The 16,402-nt window shown below is 40.8% G+C and overlaps 1 protein-coding gene across 1 annotated transcript; it reads left to right on the top strand.

Moving 5' to 3' along the window:
* The first annotated feature begins 2,171 nt into the window (after positions 1-2,171).
* On the top strand, positions 2,172-13,176 carry PRR15 (proline rich 15). Its single transcript, XM_075269820.1, has 2 exons — positions 2,172-2,361; positions 11,988-13,176. The coding sequence occupies exon 2, from the start codon at positions 12,054-12,056 to the stop codon at positions 12,432-12,434; it is 381 nt and encodes a 126-aa protein (XP_075125921.1). The 5' UTR covers positions 2,172-2,361; positions 11,988-12,053; the 3' UTR covers positions 12,435-13,176.
* Positions 13,177-16,402: the final 3,226 nt, after the last annotated feature.

Here is a 16,402-nt window from a genome sequence, read left to right as displayed (position 1 = left end):
CACAGAAGTCCAAAGGGGCAGAGTGCATCATTGAAGACACCTGAACAGGTCTGAACAGGTAAGTACCTGAAACTTCTTCTTTACTCTTCTCTTTAGGAGGACACAGAGTCCTCCCCACCTGTCCGATCCTTTACACAGGACAGAAAAAAACGCACAGGGGGGAGGTATCTGTGCCCTCTTAAAAGGAACAAGCCATGTGAAATTAATACATGGCTAATTAAAATTCCGCCTGTCCTACCAGCACACAGGGGCACGAAATACCCCACATTGTGCCGCTGGTAGGGACGACAGGGAAACAGTTTTCCTTTTATTCATCAAGGAAAAAGTATTTGCATATTCTTTCCCAGAATTCTCAGCCACACGCATGGCCTATACAACTCTCCACACCTGGAAAGGTGGCCTGCTATGACAATCTCCTTAAGAAAACATAGTACCGCTTCTCACCTAATCCTACAGAAAGCATAGTCTGCTTCACCTCAATGCCCCCATAACTGTATTAGTTCAATCAACATTGATTACGGATTAATGCAAGATCTGAAGTCAGAAAACTATAAGCCCATATTGTTCCTCATATGCCACTAAATTTATATAGAAGCTTGCAAAAGTTTTATTCTCATAGATTCTTACACAACTCTTATGGAAGAGTGGAGTAACCAACTTCCATGCTTGATACTTTCTTCTTTTGACATGGTCTGCCACGGGGTTTCCATACTCACGAGATAGCCCCCAAAAATAGAGGGTTCACTTCTGATGATTTTTGCCCCATCATTTTCAGACATTTATTGAGACTTGCCCAAAGTTGTCCTAAGTGGGACCTGTTCTCTGAGACCACTACTGATAGCTAGAATGAAGGGGCTGTGGTACTTACTGTCTATGAGCGAGGGCTTATTCCTTTTCTGACTAAAGATTCTGTCAAGTTTGAGATCAGAAACCCATATTATAGCCCTAATATTGTGATCTGCGTTAGGCTTATCTTTTCCATATCCGCCCCCTAGCTGCTCTCATTACAGCATGTACGTTTATTATTTCATAGAAAATTCTGCCATCCTATAAAGTGCGCAGGGATGGGCATAAGAACAGAAACCCAGTTGTTGAGTTACTGGATATCACTTAAGTCTTTAATGTATTTTAACTGTGAAGCAAAGAGGAAGGTTCTCCAAACCAACAGTGGGCGTTCAGTCTTCAGCGATGAAATGATGAAAGCAATGACTTGATCACCCGATCGTCAATGACTTGATCACTTGAATGTCACCTGTACTCACTGACCTCCAATATGACCACCGTCTTTGTCTGGTTGGCCTGGGCCCCGTAATGGAACTGGCTTTATCACCACAGTCTGTTCTGCTGGGGCTGGACCTGTTTCCAGGGCAAGAGCTTGGTCATTTGCCCCATTGCTGGTAACTCCAGCTAGGCCTACCTCAGGCCTGGCTCTTTTGCCACACAGCACGTCCTTCCTTCCTGATGACCTAACTGCACACTTTCCTGGTGAGCATGTGGGGGTCTCCTCTGACCTGTCCTTCATCACTCCATCCCCCCCCCCCCCCTTGATCATTGAGCCGTGTGAGGCCACTGCCCTCTAGTGGGCCAGGAGAGAACCCTCGGCACTACATATCAACCTTATATTGCAGAGTAAAGTTTAGAAAAGGTGGTTTCCATATTTAAAGGATCTATTGTATAGTTATAGGGCACGTTGTAAAAAGAGGGTTCTTCAAGATAGCAGCAATAGGGCCTGAAAGAATGTGTAGGGACTCTTTGGTGCAACCTATTCTACAGTTACTTTTGTCGTGAACATTAGATGGGGGAGTCATAACAGTTAAAACAGTGCGCAAGCATATAAGAGAGACTGGTGTATGGGTTTAAGGGATATACATGCACCAAGTGTAGGCATCTTTCTTTTTTGCATATTTTACCTATCATTCTCTAAAAACATTTATTATAGAATCTGGAATATTGACACAAATGAAGGAATTTACGTAAATCGTCATTGTCTTTGCGTTCTACTCAATAGGCATCCCTAGAAAAGGCTGGAGCTGACATTCCTTCCAGTATGTCCTGTACTGGAGTGAGGTTAACAGGTGCAGGGTTGTCTGCAGTGACGTGTGACAGGCACCTCCTCCCCGTGCTACCTGTACAATCCGTCAGCTCTGCACACTACTAGCTGTTCAGTGCTAGAGCTGGAACGTTTCTCTTCCTGGATCTCATATACTGAGGACTATGAATCCCAAAGACACCTGAATGTTACCTGCTGCTCTGACCGGGGACCTGTAGCTGCCACAGTGTTGGGTTTTCTTACCTGGTCTTGTTGTTGTCCTCTCCTGCTCTTGTGGGATTCACCAGTAATAGCAGAGGTGCTGCTTACAGGTGAGCATTGGCCTCCTGGGAACCTATGGCTAAGGAACACAGAACTGTATCAGAGCTGAGATGTTGTGTATTTAGCGTATAATCCAACTTTACCTGGTGCTTTACATCTGAAGAGTCAAAGTGTATTGGAAATTTTCCATAGAGATTGGATCTATCATAAGCAAGGTTACGATAAGGTGATTTTAGGTCATTTCTGGGGGTTGTTTGTATTATAGGCTGGATTAACACGCAGCATTTTGCAGGCTGTTCTCTTTGGTGCTTTTAATGGTCTTTTTATTTTCTAATACGCAGTAGACAGATGTTACTAAACTACTAAAAAATTTATATATCTTCTGGTTTTATAGGGTACGTCGTTTTTTCCCTAAAACATAACATGGGTAAAGTGTTTTTTTTTGTCCCATACGCTTCACCGTAGGACTTAGAACATGCATGTAACGTACATAACAGTAAAAACCAGCACCAACGTTGAAAAAGTAGTATGTGTAAGGCGGCCTTATGGCTGCAGATTGTATCTTGTATCGTATGTAGTAGAGATCTTCTTCATGTGGATAGAATGAAAACAACTGTGTAAACCCATAACATCTGTCACCAGGGATGGGCTATAAAAATAATTTTTGCATGTTACAAAATGATTTCCATACACATCTCCTAGACAAATACAGCTGTCCTGATCATAGAAATGTATCCAAGAAAATACTTTGCTGGGTATTTCTGAGCTCTGATTCCTGAAAGGAAGGGACTGACCATTTGTTGAGCACTTAAATCCATTTGACACTACTGTAAGATTACCATGGTCGGAAATCTCAGATCCTGATGTAGATGCCATTGAAAGCACCGAGGCTCTGCTATGTCTCAGAGTTTTCTAGTGTTGTAAACTTTACATAAGGAGACTCATGACGTTTTTGAGGTTCTGAGTTATTTGGAGATTCCGAGTCCACAGACCATTCCCAATGTTCTTACAAGTCTATATGAAATGTCAGAAGATGGTAGGATTTATGGTGTAAAGTCTCTGGCTGAATCTGTGTCCCTCCAAATACACACACAGGATCAGGTCACAAGAAATCGATACCTGGCACCGAATTTACTTATAGTATAAAAATGAAATGAGAGACTTAGGATTTGTATATTCCAAAGAATCCGAACCAATGACATGTATGGTGCAGAATAATACATGAATATTTCCATGAGTACACATATATATGCAAATAGTCTTGGATTCATAGTTGATCTGGATCACTCTATGGATATACTATGTATTGTTTTTGATATTGCTCTCTGAAGGTCTTAGTAGAAATAGAGAATCTTTCTAATATACTCTTTGCTCATTCTCAAGATCTCTGCTGGCTTTCAGTGAATGAAAATATTCTAGTTTAGACTGGGTGTGCACAGTGCTTTTCTCTACAAAACTGCACATTTCAATATAACGCATGCATCTTTTGGAACTGTGAGCATTTTTTAAAAATGCATGGTTTTTTAATATAAAAATTTATGAATTTTTGTGGGGTTTTTTGCGGAGAAAAGCACTGTGTAAATGCAGCCTAACACCCAGATGCTAAATGACAAATTTATAAAGCACTTTTTAAAGCTGCAAATTTGCTGCAATTGAATCCAATTTAGGCAAACATTGGAAAGCTACGAAGATAGAACTCTGATGGACATACATTTTATCTAAAAAATTATAAAAAAAATGTTAATAATTGTAAAATCCACCTTTTTTAACCAAAGACCATACTGGACCCATCAAGAAGAAGGTGTAGCTCTCCCTGTATATGTTTTGTTCTGGCTTTGGCATAAAAGCTGTCCCATCTCAAACACTGTATTGTGTGAACCCAGTCTAAGGGCATGAGAGTAATTCATGGTTGTAACGTATCTGCCTGTTTTAGATACAAATGTAGCAAACCCTCAGCTGTAGGCCTGCAGATTTTCTGCCTCTACATATAAGAGCGGATCTTTTTTTTACCCAGAACTTGAAAATGGTGAAGAATTGTAATGCAAGGCTTTGACTTCACAAACATCTGGGCCCCAAAGCAAATTCTGTAACTAGGTTTACCACGTATTAGGTGTCATTTATAATACTGGTGTCTTCTTATGTGGCAGGAACAGGTCCTGAGTGCAACTTCTACCTGTGCACCCCCTGCTAGGCTTATAGTCATTAAAAAGCCACTTTATGAAACTAAAATATGTTAAAGGTACAGTAAAAAAAAAAAGATATATATATATATATATATATATATATATATATATGATACTGCAGCTATAGGAATGACACTATATGTCTTATGTGTAAAGTGGGCTATTCACATTAAATGTATGATGGAATCGTTCATAACAAAGAATCCATCATCAACAACTAAACTACCAGACCTGGGTAGCGGAATAGTTTCCCAAAACCCAATGAGTCTGCGCAAGTTGGCTAATGATTGGCCAAAAGGGGATGACCATGTCAATGATATTTTCAGCAAATAGATATTTTATCATAGTAAAGTGCCACATCCTCACTCCTGACAAGGAAAGTTTTATCGTTGTGCAAAATCAATTGTTGATTTCGAACGGTTCATTTTACAACCCAGTTAATTCAATAGGTTGTAAAAAACCATCCACAGGGGCATTTGGAGCATTTCCATCTGGTATCTGCTCTTTTAGGTATAGAAAAGAGTCAGACTTGCAGGACTTTTTCTACATCCCAAAAATAAGGATACCAGATGGACAGCAACCAATCCGTTTTTTTTTTTTGTTTGTTTTTTTAGTTTTTACTAACATTGAAGTCTATGGGAAACAGATTACAAACGGATAGTAACCAGATTTTGTCCATTTTACAATCTCTTTCTACCCAGTAAAACCTATTTACCGTTAGGCTGTGGCCCCACATTGCAAAAACACAGCATTTTTACAGGTTTTACAGTACACGCAAAGTGGATAGGATTCTGACTAATCCCATCCACAAGTAGCAGAAAAATATCTGCAGTGAAAATGCTGCAATTTCAAGAACTCAAGCGATTTTGTAACGCACAGTAAGTCAATTATACCTACAGAAGCGCTGGCGTTTTCCATATCCGTATAATCGAAGCAGAAAGTCCGCTGAAGAAATCTCTGTGGACTTTGTGTGAAAAATGCTCTGGCAAATAACGCAATGCATTTCTGCTGTGGTCTTTTAGGCTATGGTCCCAATTTGAGGAAACACAGTTTTTTTTTGTTGCATTTTTTGAGCCAACAAAGCCAACAATGGGTACAAAAGGAATGGGAAATATAAAGAAAGTTCTTATACTTTTCCCTTCTTCTCAATCCACTCCTGGCTTTGGCTCAAAAAAACGCAACAAAATCTACAACAAAAAAGCTGCGTTTCTGCAATGTGAGGCTGTAGCCTTAGCCTTAAACAGCGTTTTTTTCCCAGCTATTCACTACATGGGGCCTTAGCGTTCAGGTAGGCTCTAATAACATAACCTTGTAGCATTGGGTCAGTTTTAGACTTCCAACATTTGCTTCTTGTTTTGCTATTTAACAATATTATTAATAATAGGAATTATCTAAATGAATTGGGTTTGTGTCCTAGTAAATGCAGAACGACCTCATATTGTGCACATTGTAAGCATAGACTATTGGACCTTGTTTACACTTGTAATAATCTGTTTAGTAGCCAGCAGAAGGCTATGACTTAGATGTCTTATATGACTTATATGACTTATCTGCCTCTGGCTATTTATGACAATAAAGATTTTTCAGTGTTTTACTAGCACGTCATTTGTTAGCCAACAGCTCAGGAGAATTCACCTTGACAGAGAGCTGATCTGTAAGGCCGGGTTCACATGGGGTTTTTTGGACCGGATTTTGATGCAGAATCTGCATCAAAATCTGGCTAAAAAAAAAAACGCCTCCCGTTGAATTCAATGGGTACCTTTTTCCGCGTGCAGTTTGTTGCTGCTCGTGGGAAAAAAGAAGCAACATGCCCTTTCTTCAGACAGATTCCGTGTCTGAATCAGCCGTGGATGTTCGCAGTGTGACACTCCCTCCTGACTAGGCCCATTCATTTGGGCCTAATCCGGAGCGGAATGCTGCGACTGGATGCCGGTGTACTGTATGCAATGCACTGACATCCAGTCGCGGCTAGCCATTTTTTGGACCGGATTGTGAAGCGGCTTCTGCATCAAAATACAGTCCAAAACCCCCCCGTGTGAACCGTGGCTTAACTGGCTACTGTGGGGAAGGCAGCCCCTGCGATTAGTGCCGCCCTTTAACTTTTCCTTGTCAAAAATTAGGGATAAAGTGCCCTATATATACCGTACGTGCACACACACACAAGGTAGCGGAAAGTTTACATTAATTTGTGTTTTTATACACTTATACGTCCTGAGCAGAAGACTATGTCTGATAGACGCCTTTGACAATTACCATATTGTGGCATCCATCACCCACAGGCCTGCATTTGTTTAAAAACATATACTGCATGGCAGGCTGTTCTGTCATATCAATAGGATTTCAGATGGCCGCACTCGCTGTATTGGTGACATGTTGTCCATAGTGGTGTCATTTTGCAGTGAAGCAATTCATTTTTTTTGAGGGGACAATAAAGCCACTCCACAAGTAGGGACCAGGGGTGTAGCCATACTGGTCACTATCAGGACCTGGACTCAGAGAAGGCCTCTGCCATATAAAATATACCTCTATTCTAACTAGCACCAAGTAGGTAGGGGCCACAATACAGATTTTGCATTTGGGCCCAGGATCTCCAGGTTATGCTTCTGATAGGAACTGTATAAATAGTGATAGAGTAGCGCTAGCTATCATATATATACTGCCATAATACTGTATCCTTATCCAGATAGGATCTTGTACAGTAGAAGTGTTGAAAGTGACAGCTCAATCTGATCTACAAGACAGACTTGATTTATAGGATACGGTTGTTGCATAGTTCATGTGTCTTAAAAGTGAATCACTAGTGTCCGAGGGACTATAACCTCTCTATTCTATGATCTGCCATTCTATGTGATGAGGATGATGAAGATTAGCAAAAGCCAAAGATCTGAGAGTCCTGTAAGTGCGTGAAATAAACCCTTTTTCATCTCCTTCCAAAAGTTATAACTCTTTTTTTTTATATATATATATATAATTTTACTGTTGACGTAGTCAAATGAGGGCTTGGTTTTTTTGGGGGGGAGGGGTTTCAGGACAAGATTTTGGTAAAGATGAATTGTTTTTTTCAGGATTTACTACTTTTACTTAATAAAAGACTTTTTCATTCTGAGGTAGAGAAAGGTAAAAAACTCCTATGTTTTTCATTTTTCCATTGATGGAACTGTGTGACAGCTTCATTTTTGCGGAGTGAGTTGTAGTTTTTATTGGTACTGTTTTGGGGTGGGGTTTTATCACGTTTTATCCCATACTTTTGAGGTGTAATGATATCAGTTGTACTCATTTGTGAAATATTTTTCCAAGATGGTTGGGAAAAGGGTTTTTTGATCTTTTAATATTTGTCTTTTTTTTAAAGTATTTTTAAAAATCTTATTCAACTTTTTTTCCACTAGGGCAGCTTGTAGGCCACAGGCCTATAGTGGCTTGCGACTTACTAGTACAGCTTGTACTACAGCTTTCTCTTCTATGATGTATTTCAATTGCACTGTGTTATGAAGATGATACGTAAAACTATCTTGTGATACTGCTACCACATCCCCTGCTCTCCCAAAAGCTGTGCCTCTATTATCAGTAGTTCTTTGAAGTGTGGGAGGAAACCAGAGTGCCTGGAGGAAACCCAAGCAAACACAGAGAGAACATGCAAGCTCCTTGCAGATGTTGTCCTTGGTCAGACTCAGTCCAGGACTCCAGCGTTGCAAGATAACAGTGCTAACCACTGAGCCATACATTGACTTTCGCTGGGAAAGTCAGGTCCTTGAAAATGGAGCTATGTTTCTGATCCGTTAAAAAATAGAGTATGCTCACCACGGACATTGGTAGTGAGTTCCTGTGATTTAAATGCATCTAGTTTTTAGTATCTTCTCTGGTACATTGTGTCCGCTGCAAACAACTCTTTGCCAGGGGTGTCAGGAGTTGGACCCCAAACAATCTGCTATTAATAACATATCCTAGAGATTTGTCATCAGTTATATACTTCTGGACAGCCCCTTTAAGACTCTTATGTGATTTCAGGATTCTCAGGGCAGAGCTGGTATACCTTACTTTAAGTACTATTATGTGCCAAATGTTTAACCCTGAAAGCAATATTAATGCCAGGCCCCTGGCACAATAGAGTGTTTACACTGCAAGCAATGTGCAGGTGTATTCAGGGCCAGGTCACTTGACAAAAGCAATGCTAGGCGGATGAATTACCCATATTATATCACACTATATTAGTACTATAGCATGCCATATCCCTTTGGGTTTTTTTGGTGCTTTTTCCCACTGATTTAAATCAGTGTATAAACTGTAGGTGCTTTTTTTTTTTACATGTTTATTTTGCCAATATGATTATTGGCAGAAAGGTTTCTGGAAACATTTCCTTCTAAATGAACCATTATGGTAAAATTTTGTTTAATATGTAAAACCTTTACAGAATCAACCTTATGGTACTTACATCCACAGTAAGGGAGATCAGCAGCGCCCCCACCTTGTACCTGTGTATGTAGTGCAGCTGAGTGCCAAGATGGCCTGGTTTGCCAGGCTGCAGATGCAAAGATGGAATAAGTTGCAGCACTTTCATCTGAATGCATAGTTCTTCATATGAATACTTCCATTACCTGTTCCTTTTTTTGCACTATGTTGACTTCATTCTCAGGACACTGGCTTAAGTGCAGACTCCGGGTTTATTGCTAGAAGTTCAGCCTAGCTAAAGTAATAGGGTTTCCCAATGACCCTTATAAAGACAAGATAAAAAACAAGTACTCAGGAGCAGACTTTCTCTAAGTTCCCCTTCACCCTCTTGTGCTCGGACACATGTATACGTGTCTAAATGAGCGGCGCGCTTACGCTGTATGAAGGAGTCCTTAGAGAGGTTGCTGTTACATTGTACAGCCATATAGTGCTATACAGTTTAAAGTATGGATGCCAAATTTCTTTTCACTGACAGCCACATCAGTATTATGGTTGTACATAAAGGGCTGTTTGAAATTGTAAGATTGTATTGACTAGCAGAAAAAGGAACCCATTGAAGTCAAAGGGAGGCTTTTTTTTCAGCGCTGAAGTTCCACATCAAATTCGTCGCCATTTTCCTCCGTGTGAATGGACCCTAAGGGACACCCAGAGCCTTTAACATACAACTCCTCCAAAAAAGTTTTTTGGTCTCCTGCAGGTAGGGTGTATGCTACCCTGATCTTAGAAAGGTTTCCTCTTCTCATGCAGTGCCATCAAGTGCATTGGTTATAAGGCCATGCTATAGTTCATTCCAATTCAAGTGAAGGGGGCTGAGCTGCAATACCAGCGGGTACATTGCATGGTGTGGGTAAAAAGGTGGAATGGCCACAACAACGACTACTATAGGCCAAGAAAACCTCTTTAGTTTACTCTGTACAACTCCCAGCAGCACACAGCTTCTCAAACTCTTTTCTGATGGCTTTAAGTATTGGTGCTACATCTTCCACTTGGTCTCAAGACTTCCCCAAAACCAGCATGTATCACTTTTCAAGAGAATAGGTGACAAATGTCTGATCACTGGGAGCCCTACATCTGGGACATACCCTGATGCAGTATTCTTTGAGACTCAATAGTACGGATAACAGTCCCGGATATTGTAGCCAGTCCCATTTAAATGGTTGTGAATTGTGAAACAATGGGGGGCTTTTGAGTCCCATTCTTGTGATTTGCAGGTGAACCCAAGTGATCAGATATTTCTGATAACTCTCGATTGTAGGACAACCACATTAAGCCAACCTTATACTTAGGATTTTTATCACTGGATCACATTGATTTCAGTGGCATCACCACACTATATTGTGTGTATTGACCTCTTTCTACTTGATGGCCCTTTAATATCACCTGTTGGGGAAAGCAATGGTTGAGCAGGTTGTATATTGAGCAGGTTGTATATTGAGCAGGTTGTATATTAATCCATCTGAGCCTGTGGAGATAAATAGTACAATGTAGGCCCGACAACCACTTATACCATCTACTGTAATATACCCATTGAAATCGCAACCAGCTTTGTACTTGAATATATGTCTCTTCATTCAGATATTCAGTTTAGACTTCCAAGCAGTGACTACTGTATGTGGCGTGACTGATCTGTAATGAAGACATAAGTAACTGGACACTATAGCCAGAGGAACTAGTTACAACTGCCCTGAAAGCCTCGCTAAGTACAGTGACCATGTTACTATTTGTGTACAGTGCGATAACACTTCACGTACTCCCTTCCTCATGTACAATTAAAGAATAAAATAATTACCATCATCATGTCAATCCCGTATTGTATTGTAATCAGTTACTTCCTATATTCTACATAATGGTCAATGATGTTCTTTATCAATATGATCCAATCTAAACAAATAAATACAATAAAATAATAAAGGAAAGGGAATCTCTAACAATGATTCCACTGAAGGTCGCCAACAAAATCCTACTACTAATGTCGGCGGACACATCAACTCAAGGAAATGAGTGATCTCTGCTGAATGTAATGGACAATAACTGATCTATAGGTAGATGGGTAGATAACAGTTTCACTAGCAGAGGTTTCTTTAAGAAATACTCGCTCTTGTTTGAGACGACAAAGGATTTGTTTTGCTTCACTGGGTGTTGCTCAGTCAGTGCCGAGTAACTAAGTAAACCAAACGTGCAACCGAAACCAAAATCCAACATGTGTATCTATCCATCTCTGTATCTATGTGTTCCTTCAGGGAACTTACGCAACACGCCCTACTCACCTGTCCGATTAGAAAGGCCCGAGACAAATGATGTTGTTTTTGCCTGACCACCACTTACAGTGTATGACAAAGGCCGGGTACATATCCAATAGAGAACGCAGGCAGTTTGTTTCAGAAAGTCCAACACATTAGACACTAAGGTCATGAAAAAACATTTGTAAAAAACCTAACCTATGTAATCCATTCTGATGAAGCCTGTTTCAAGTAGGGTCTGCTTAACTCTTGTACTTCCTACTAGTGGTATCCATTTACTGCTGTCTAAATGTTCAAAGTCTATAAATAAAAGGGTGAATTTATTAAAGCTTTGTCTGCGATGTGTGGATGGGATTTGCTAGAACCCACTTTGCAATGACAGTAAAACACTGCCGTGGCCAAATTGCGGCATTTACGCCACGTGGGGTCCCCGGCCTAAAGGCTGCTCCTCTAATCTATCCGTCTTTCAGTAAATCTATCCTTACAAATTGCTTAAGCATATGTTATATTAAACCCTTATTAGAGAAGATGCACAGAAATTATACTGGATTCAAATACACACAAATAGCATGCTTTCTACATTTAATAATGTAGATTTTTCGCTTTTTTATGTAGACCCCAATTTGTGGTCCATTCATAGTCTTGTTTTTACATGTAATGTTTTTGTTACACCCTGTAGAACAATGACAACTATTTTGATTTTGTTTTTGCTAAATTTTGACCACGACATTTAAAAGCATTCCTTTCTATACACTTGTGCATTATTACATGACTTTGTACCTGACTCAAGTTTTATCAATATTGCAGGTTGGCACAGAAGGTGGATTAGAAAAAAAACATCATCTCTACTGTGACCATTGGATATAACTGATCATGGCAGAGAGTGCTACAGGAAAGAGTAGCAGCAACACCTGGTGGAAATCACTGACTGTTCGTAAAAAGCCTAAGGAGATTTCTGTCTATACTTCAGAAATTTCTGAGGACAAATCATGGGGAGTTGGTGGTGGATCTCTGAGTTCCTCCCCTGGGTCTAGAGAAAATCAACATCCTAATTCAATGTCTAGTGGTGCAACAGAACTCAATAGCGATGCCAAGTTAGATAAATCAAATGCAGTCAACACTGGTAGAAGGAACCTCAAGATTTCTCGCTCTGGACGGTTCAAGGAGAAGAGGAAAGTCCGTGCCACTCTACCAGAGAGCTCTAAGTTCTTCCAGGAGACTCCATCTTCACATTCCAATGATGAGAGACAATGAAGTCTAGGAAATCTAGAGACATTACTTCAAAGGGTTGCTGATGGGCCATTTCTGCTACTTTTTTTGATATTTCTGGCATCCACACTTTGCATTGAGTCACTGTGGTTTAATGCCATGCTTATTGGTATGTTAGTTAGTGCATTACAAAAATTTTATGAGGACATTTTAGATGGATCATGTTGTGTGTTTCGGATACAAAGGACAAAAACCCTTTTCTGTCCAAAGGTTGGTTTCAGTGAAAGTTGTTGCATTTATAAAATGGAATTGCAAGATAAATTTATCTACGAAGAGATAAATTTCTAGGAATACAAGGACTTTTATAGAAATTCGTCTAAAGTGAAGTATAAGGTTGTACTTGATATGTGGTGCTAAGATTTAGCGCTGTCTAATAATTAATGAATTACTGGTGATTGAGATGCCGTACCACGCATTAGACACTAGGATCGCCACTACAATGGTGTCCAAGTGACGTCTCTCCAGCTGTTGAGGAACCACAAGTCCAAGCACATTGGTACTAGTAGTTACTAGGGTTGAGCCGATCTTGACTTTTCAGGATCGATTTTAAAATCCGATTTCCGATCATTTTTCATTCGAACCCGATCTCGATCCCAATTCCGATCCCAATGCAAGTCAATGGGATTTTTTTATTAATCGGAGATCGTATTTTAAAAGCAATCCTATTCACTATACAGCATGGAATCTAACAATTGTTAGAATCCACGCTGTGTAGTGAATCACTAAAGTAGCCAGAGGATTTTTTTTTTTTAATCCTCTGGCTACTTAGTCCCCCCCTGGTGTCCACTTACCTCCAGAGATGGCAGGTCCAGTGCCTTCCTTCTCCTTTGCCTCGCACCACGCTGCAGTCTTCTCCCTTCGCTGCCCCCTCCCTGCCAGGTTAGGAGAGTGTGGGCGGGTTAGGAGAGTGTGGGCGGGTACTGAGAGGGGAGACGTCACATCTCCCCGCCCTGTACCCGCCCACACTCTCCTAAGCCACAAGCCCCGCCTACCTAGCGCTTTAAACACTAACCTGGGAGGCGGGGCAGTGAGGCAAGAAGACTGCAGTGGGAGCGTCAGCAAGGACAAGAAGATGGAGGGCACCGGAGCAGCCATCTCTAGAGGTAAGTAGCTGCTAGAGATGTTTAGTTTAGCCTCCCATTCGAATGGAGGCAGCCGGCGCGCAGGCGGTTAAGGCTGTGTGCCGGCTGCTTCCATTCATTCCTATGGAACTGCAGCGGAGCCTACACACTGAGTATACAGCATGTAGGCAAAGCATTGTGGGAAAAGATCACCGATCTCGATCCCACATAAAGAGATCGTGTTCGGAATTCCAATCGCGATCGTGAAATTTTCTCGATCGCCGATCGGAATCCGATCTTTTCTGAACACGATCGCTCAACCCTAGTAGTTACCCAAAACAGCCAAAGAGCCACTAGACTAATAACACGTTATATCTCATGCATTATGAGTGATCTAATAGTACTATGCGTTTCATGAAACCCAGGATTGAAAACAATTGTAATATAAAAAAAGTCAGCATACCTATTGTTAAAGATTTCATGATTTAAGTATCCATTATTTATTTTTTTAAAGATAGAGATTTCTATATCCAATTTTTTTTTTACATTATGATAAAACTAAAAATTATTTCTGAGGGTGAATTTTAAAAAAAATAATAAAATCTGGGCCTTTTTTGAAGAAGGCTAAGCAGGATTTGCTGCTTTGAAGAGCAGATTAATTTTGTTCCGATTTAGAACCTTTATTGAGAATCGCTCTCCTCAAGTGCACTTTGAACTGAAATATGTTAGTAGTTTTCTAGTCGTGTAATTGGGGAGGGGCTGCTTTTGTATGTTTAAAGAAAAAAAATCTGATCAAATATTTTGTAATTGGCATTCATTCAGAAAGGTGAATGCTGAAATGCAGTTTTAATGAATATTAAAAAAAATATTGACACTGATCCATGAATGGTGACTTTATTATGAACATTCTGGTCTGAGTTCACTAGAATATAGGCTAGAAATGAAGGAATGGATTCCGTTTACAGAGCTTAAATGTGTTCTCTCTAAGGAATCAAGAGGCAAGGCATAAACCATGGATAAATTAGGAAGAAGAAATGGGTGATCGGAACATTGGATGTAATGACCGTGAAAAATGTCCAAATGTTTTGCATCGAGAGTCACCCATTTTCATGGATCCCTCATAGATTTGAGTCTATTACAGGATCTTTGAAAATGGGTAAAAATAGGACATGACCTACTTTTTGCCACTCAGTTAAAATGGACCATCAAAAAATCAGCCATGTGAATAGTCACATTCATATGAATGTATTTTAATACAGGCATGTGATGGTCGTCACACTATCGCAAAGTTTAAAGTAACCTACAATCATAAAAATACTTTTCATAAATGGATAGTACATGTGAGTATAGGAAACTCTGTAATACACAAATATGTTTCCTTCTCCGTTTATTAGACTGTCCTCCTTATTTTTTGCTTCACTCAGGCTCTTATCTCTGTAACATCTCTACCCATCTTTAGGCTCACACATAGAAGTCTATGGAGAGGGGAGTGGGGAGCAGGAGTCTGCTGATGGCAAGTTAATTGATTTGTGGCCTCCTTCTGTGTAGTGGTCCAGTCTTATCTAGAAAGACATCAGAGCCAAAAGAACCTGTATATGTATATTGTTTTCAACAGCCTCATTCTCCTCTCTCCCCTCTCCATAGATTTCTATGTAAAAAGAATATTGCAACATGATAAATAATGAAGAAAAGTTCATTCTTAAAATAAGAAATGTTACAAAGTTTTTAATACCGTATATACTTGAGAATAAGCCGAGTTTTTCAGCACAGTTTTTGTGCTGAAAAAGTGCTCCTCGGCTTATATTCGGGTCATTACGATAATTTTCTGGTAGCAGGCCAGGATAGCAGACTCCACCCGCCCCCCCCCCCTTCCCCCGCTCCATCACACACCGGGTGACGTGGCCACGTAAGTTCAGGCCCTGTCTGCTTCCTGGCCTGCTAGCAGAAGTACCGTAAGTACTTCTGCAGGTTGTAATGTACCCAGACTGTGGGCCCCGACACCCGCCCCAGTGTCTGGATGCCGGGTCCGGATGCCGGGTCTGTAAATGTAATGGCGCCGCTCTGCAGAGCGGTCGCCATAGAAACCGGCACCTCCGCTGTAATGCTTACAGCAGAGATGCTGAAGCTTATGCCTGCGATCTCTGATTGTAGGCATAAGCTTTGGCATCTCCGCTGTAAGCGTTACAGCGGAGGTGCCCTCCGGAGATGTCCTCCCCCCTTCGGCCTGCCCCATACCTTTAAAGTTGCAGGCCGGCTCTTGCGCAGCGAGCTCGCAGGAGCCGACCTGTTCCGATGACAGCCGGGAGCCTAATGAAGGCTCCCAGGCCTGTCATCGCTATATTACTATTGCGGCTGGTCTATGATCAACCGTAATAGTAATGTAGAGAATCTCCCATAGACGGCAATACACTTGTATTGCCGTCTATGGGACTTGCAATCAAATGACTGCAGGTTCAAGTCTCCCAGGGGGGAGGGGCTAACAAATTTGTAAAAAAAAAAAAAGTTTTAAAAAAATATAATAAAAAATAAAATAAATAAAAGTTCTAAATCACTCCTTTCCCTAGAATACATATAAGGGCGGGTTCACAGCACCTGATCTCAGTTATGCAGGTTTCCGTTTTCTGTCGGCAGAAGACAGAAACCGACATTCAGTGTCTGTGGGTGAGCCGTCTTCTGCTGCCCATGGCGAAACCGTTTTTTTTTTTTTTTTTTTTTTACCGGACACAAAGTCCTGCATGTCCAACTGAAAAAAACAAAAAAACAACGGTTTCAATGCGGAGAGCAGAAGACGCTCACCGGCGGACACTTTTCAAACCCATGAATGTTTCTCGGGCAGGAAACGGAAACCTGCATAACGGAGATTGGGCGCTGGTGTGAACCTGCCCTCAAAGT

This window comes from Leptodactylus fuscus, chromosome 4 (assembly GCF_031893055.1).
Source record: "Leptodactylus fuscus isolate aLepFus1 chromosome 4, aLepFus1.hap2, whole genome shotgun sequence".
NCBI classification, from domain to species: domain Eukaryota; kingdom Metazoa; phylum Chordata; class Amphibia; order Anura; family Leptodactylidae; genus Leptodactylus; species Leptodactylus fuscus.
The sequence above is the reverse complement of the archived record's forward strand: the minus strand, read 5'-3'. Positions and strand labels throughout refer to the sequence as shown.

What these genes read in the sequence shown, in the direction of transcription:
- PRR15 (XM_075269820.1), top strand. Translation starts at nt 12,054, where the DNA reads ATGGCAGAGAGTGCTACAGGAAAGAGTAGCAGCAACACCTGGTGGAAA.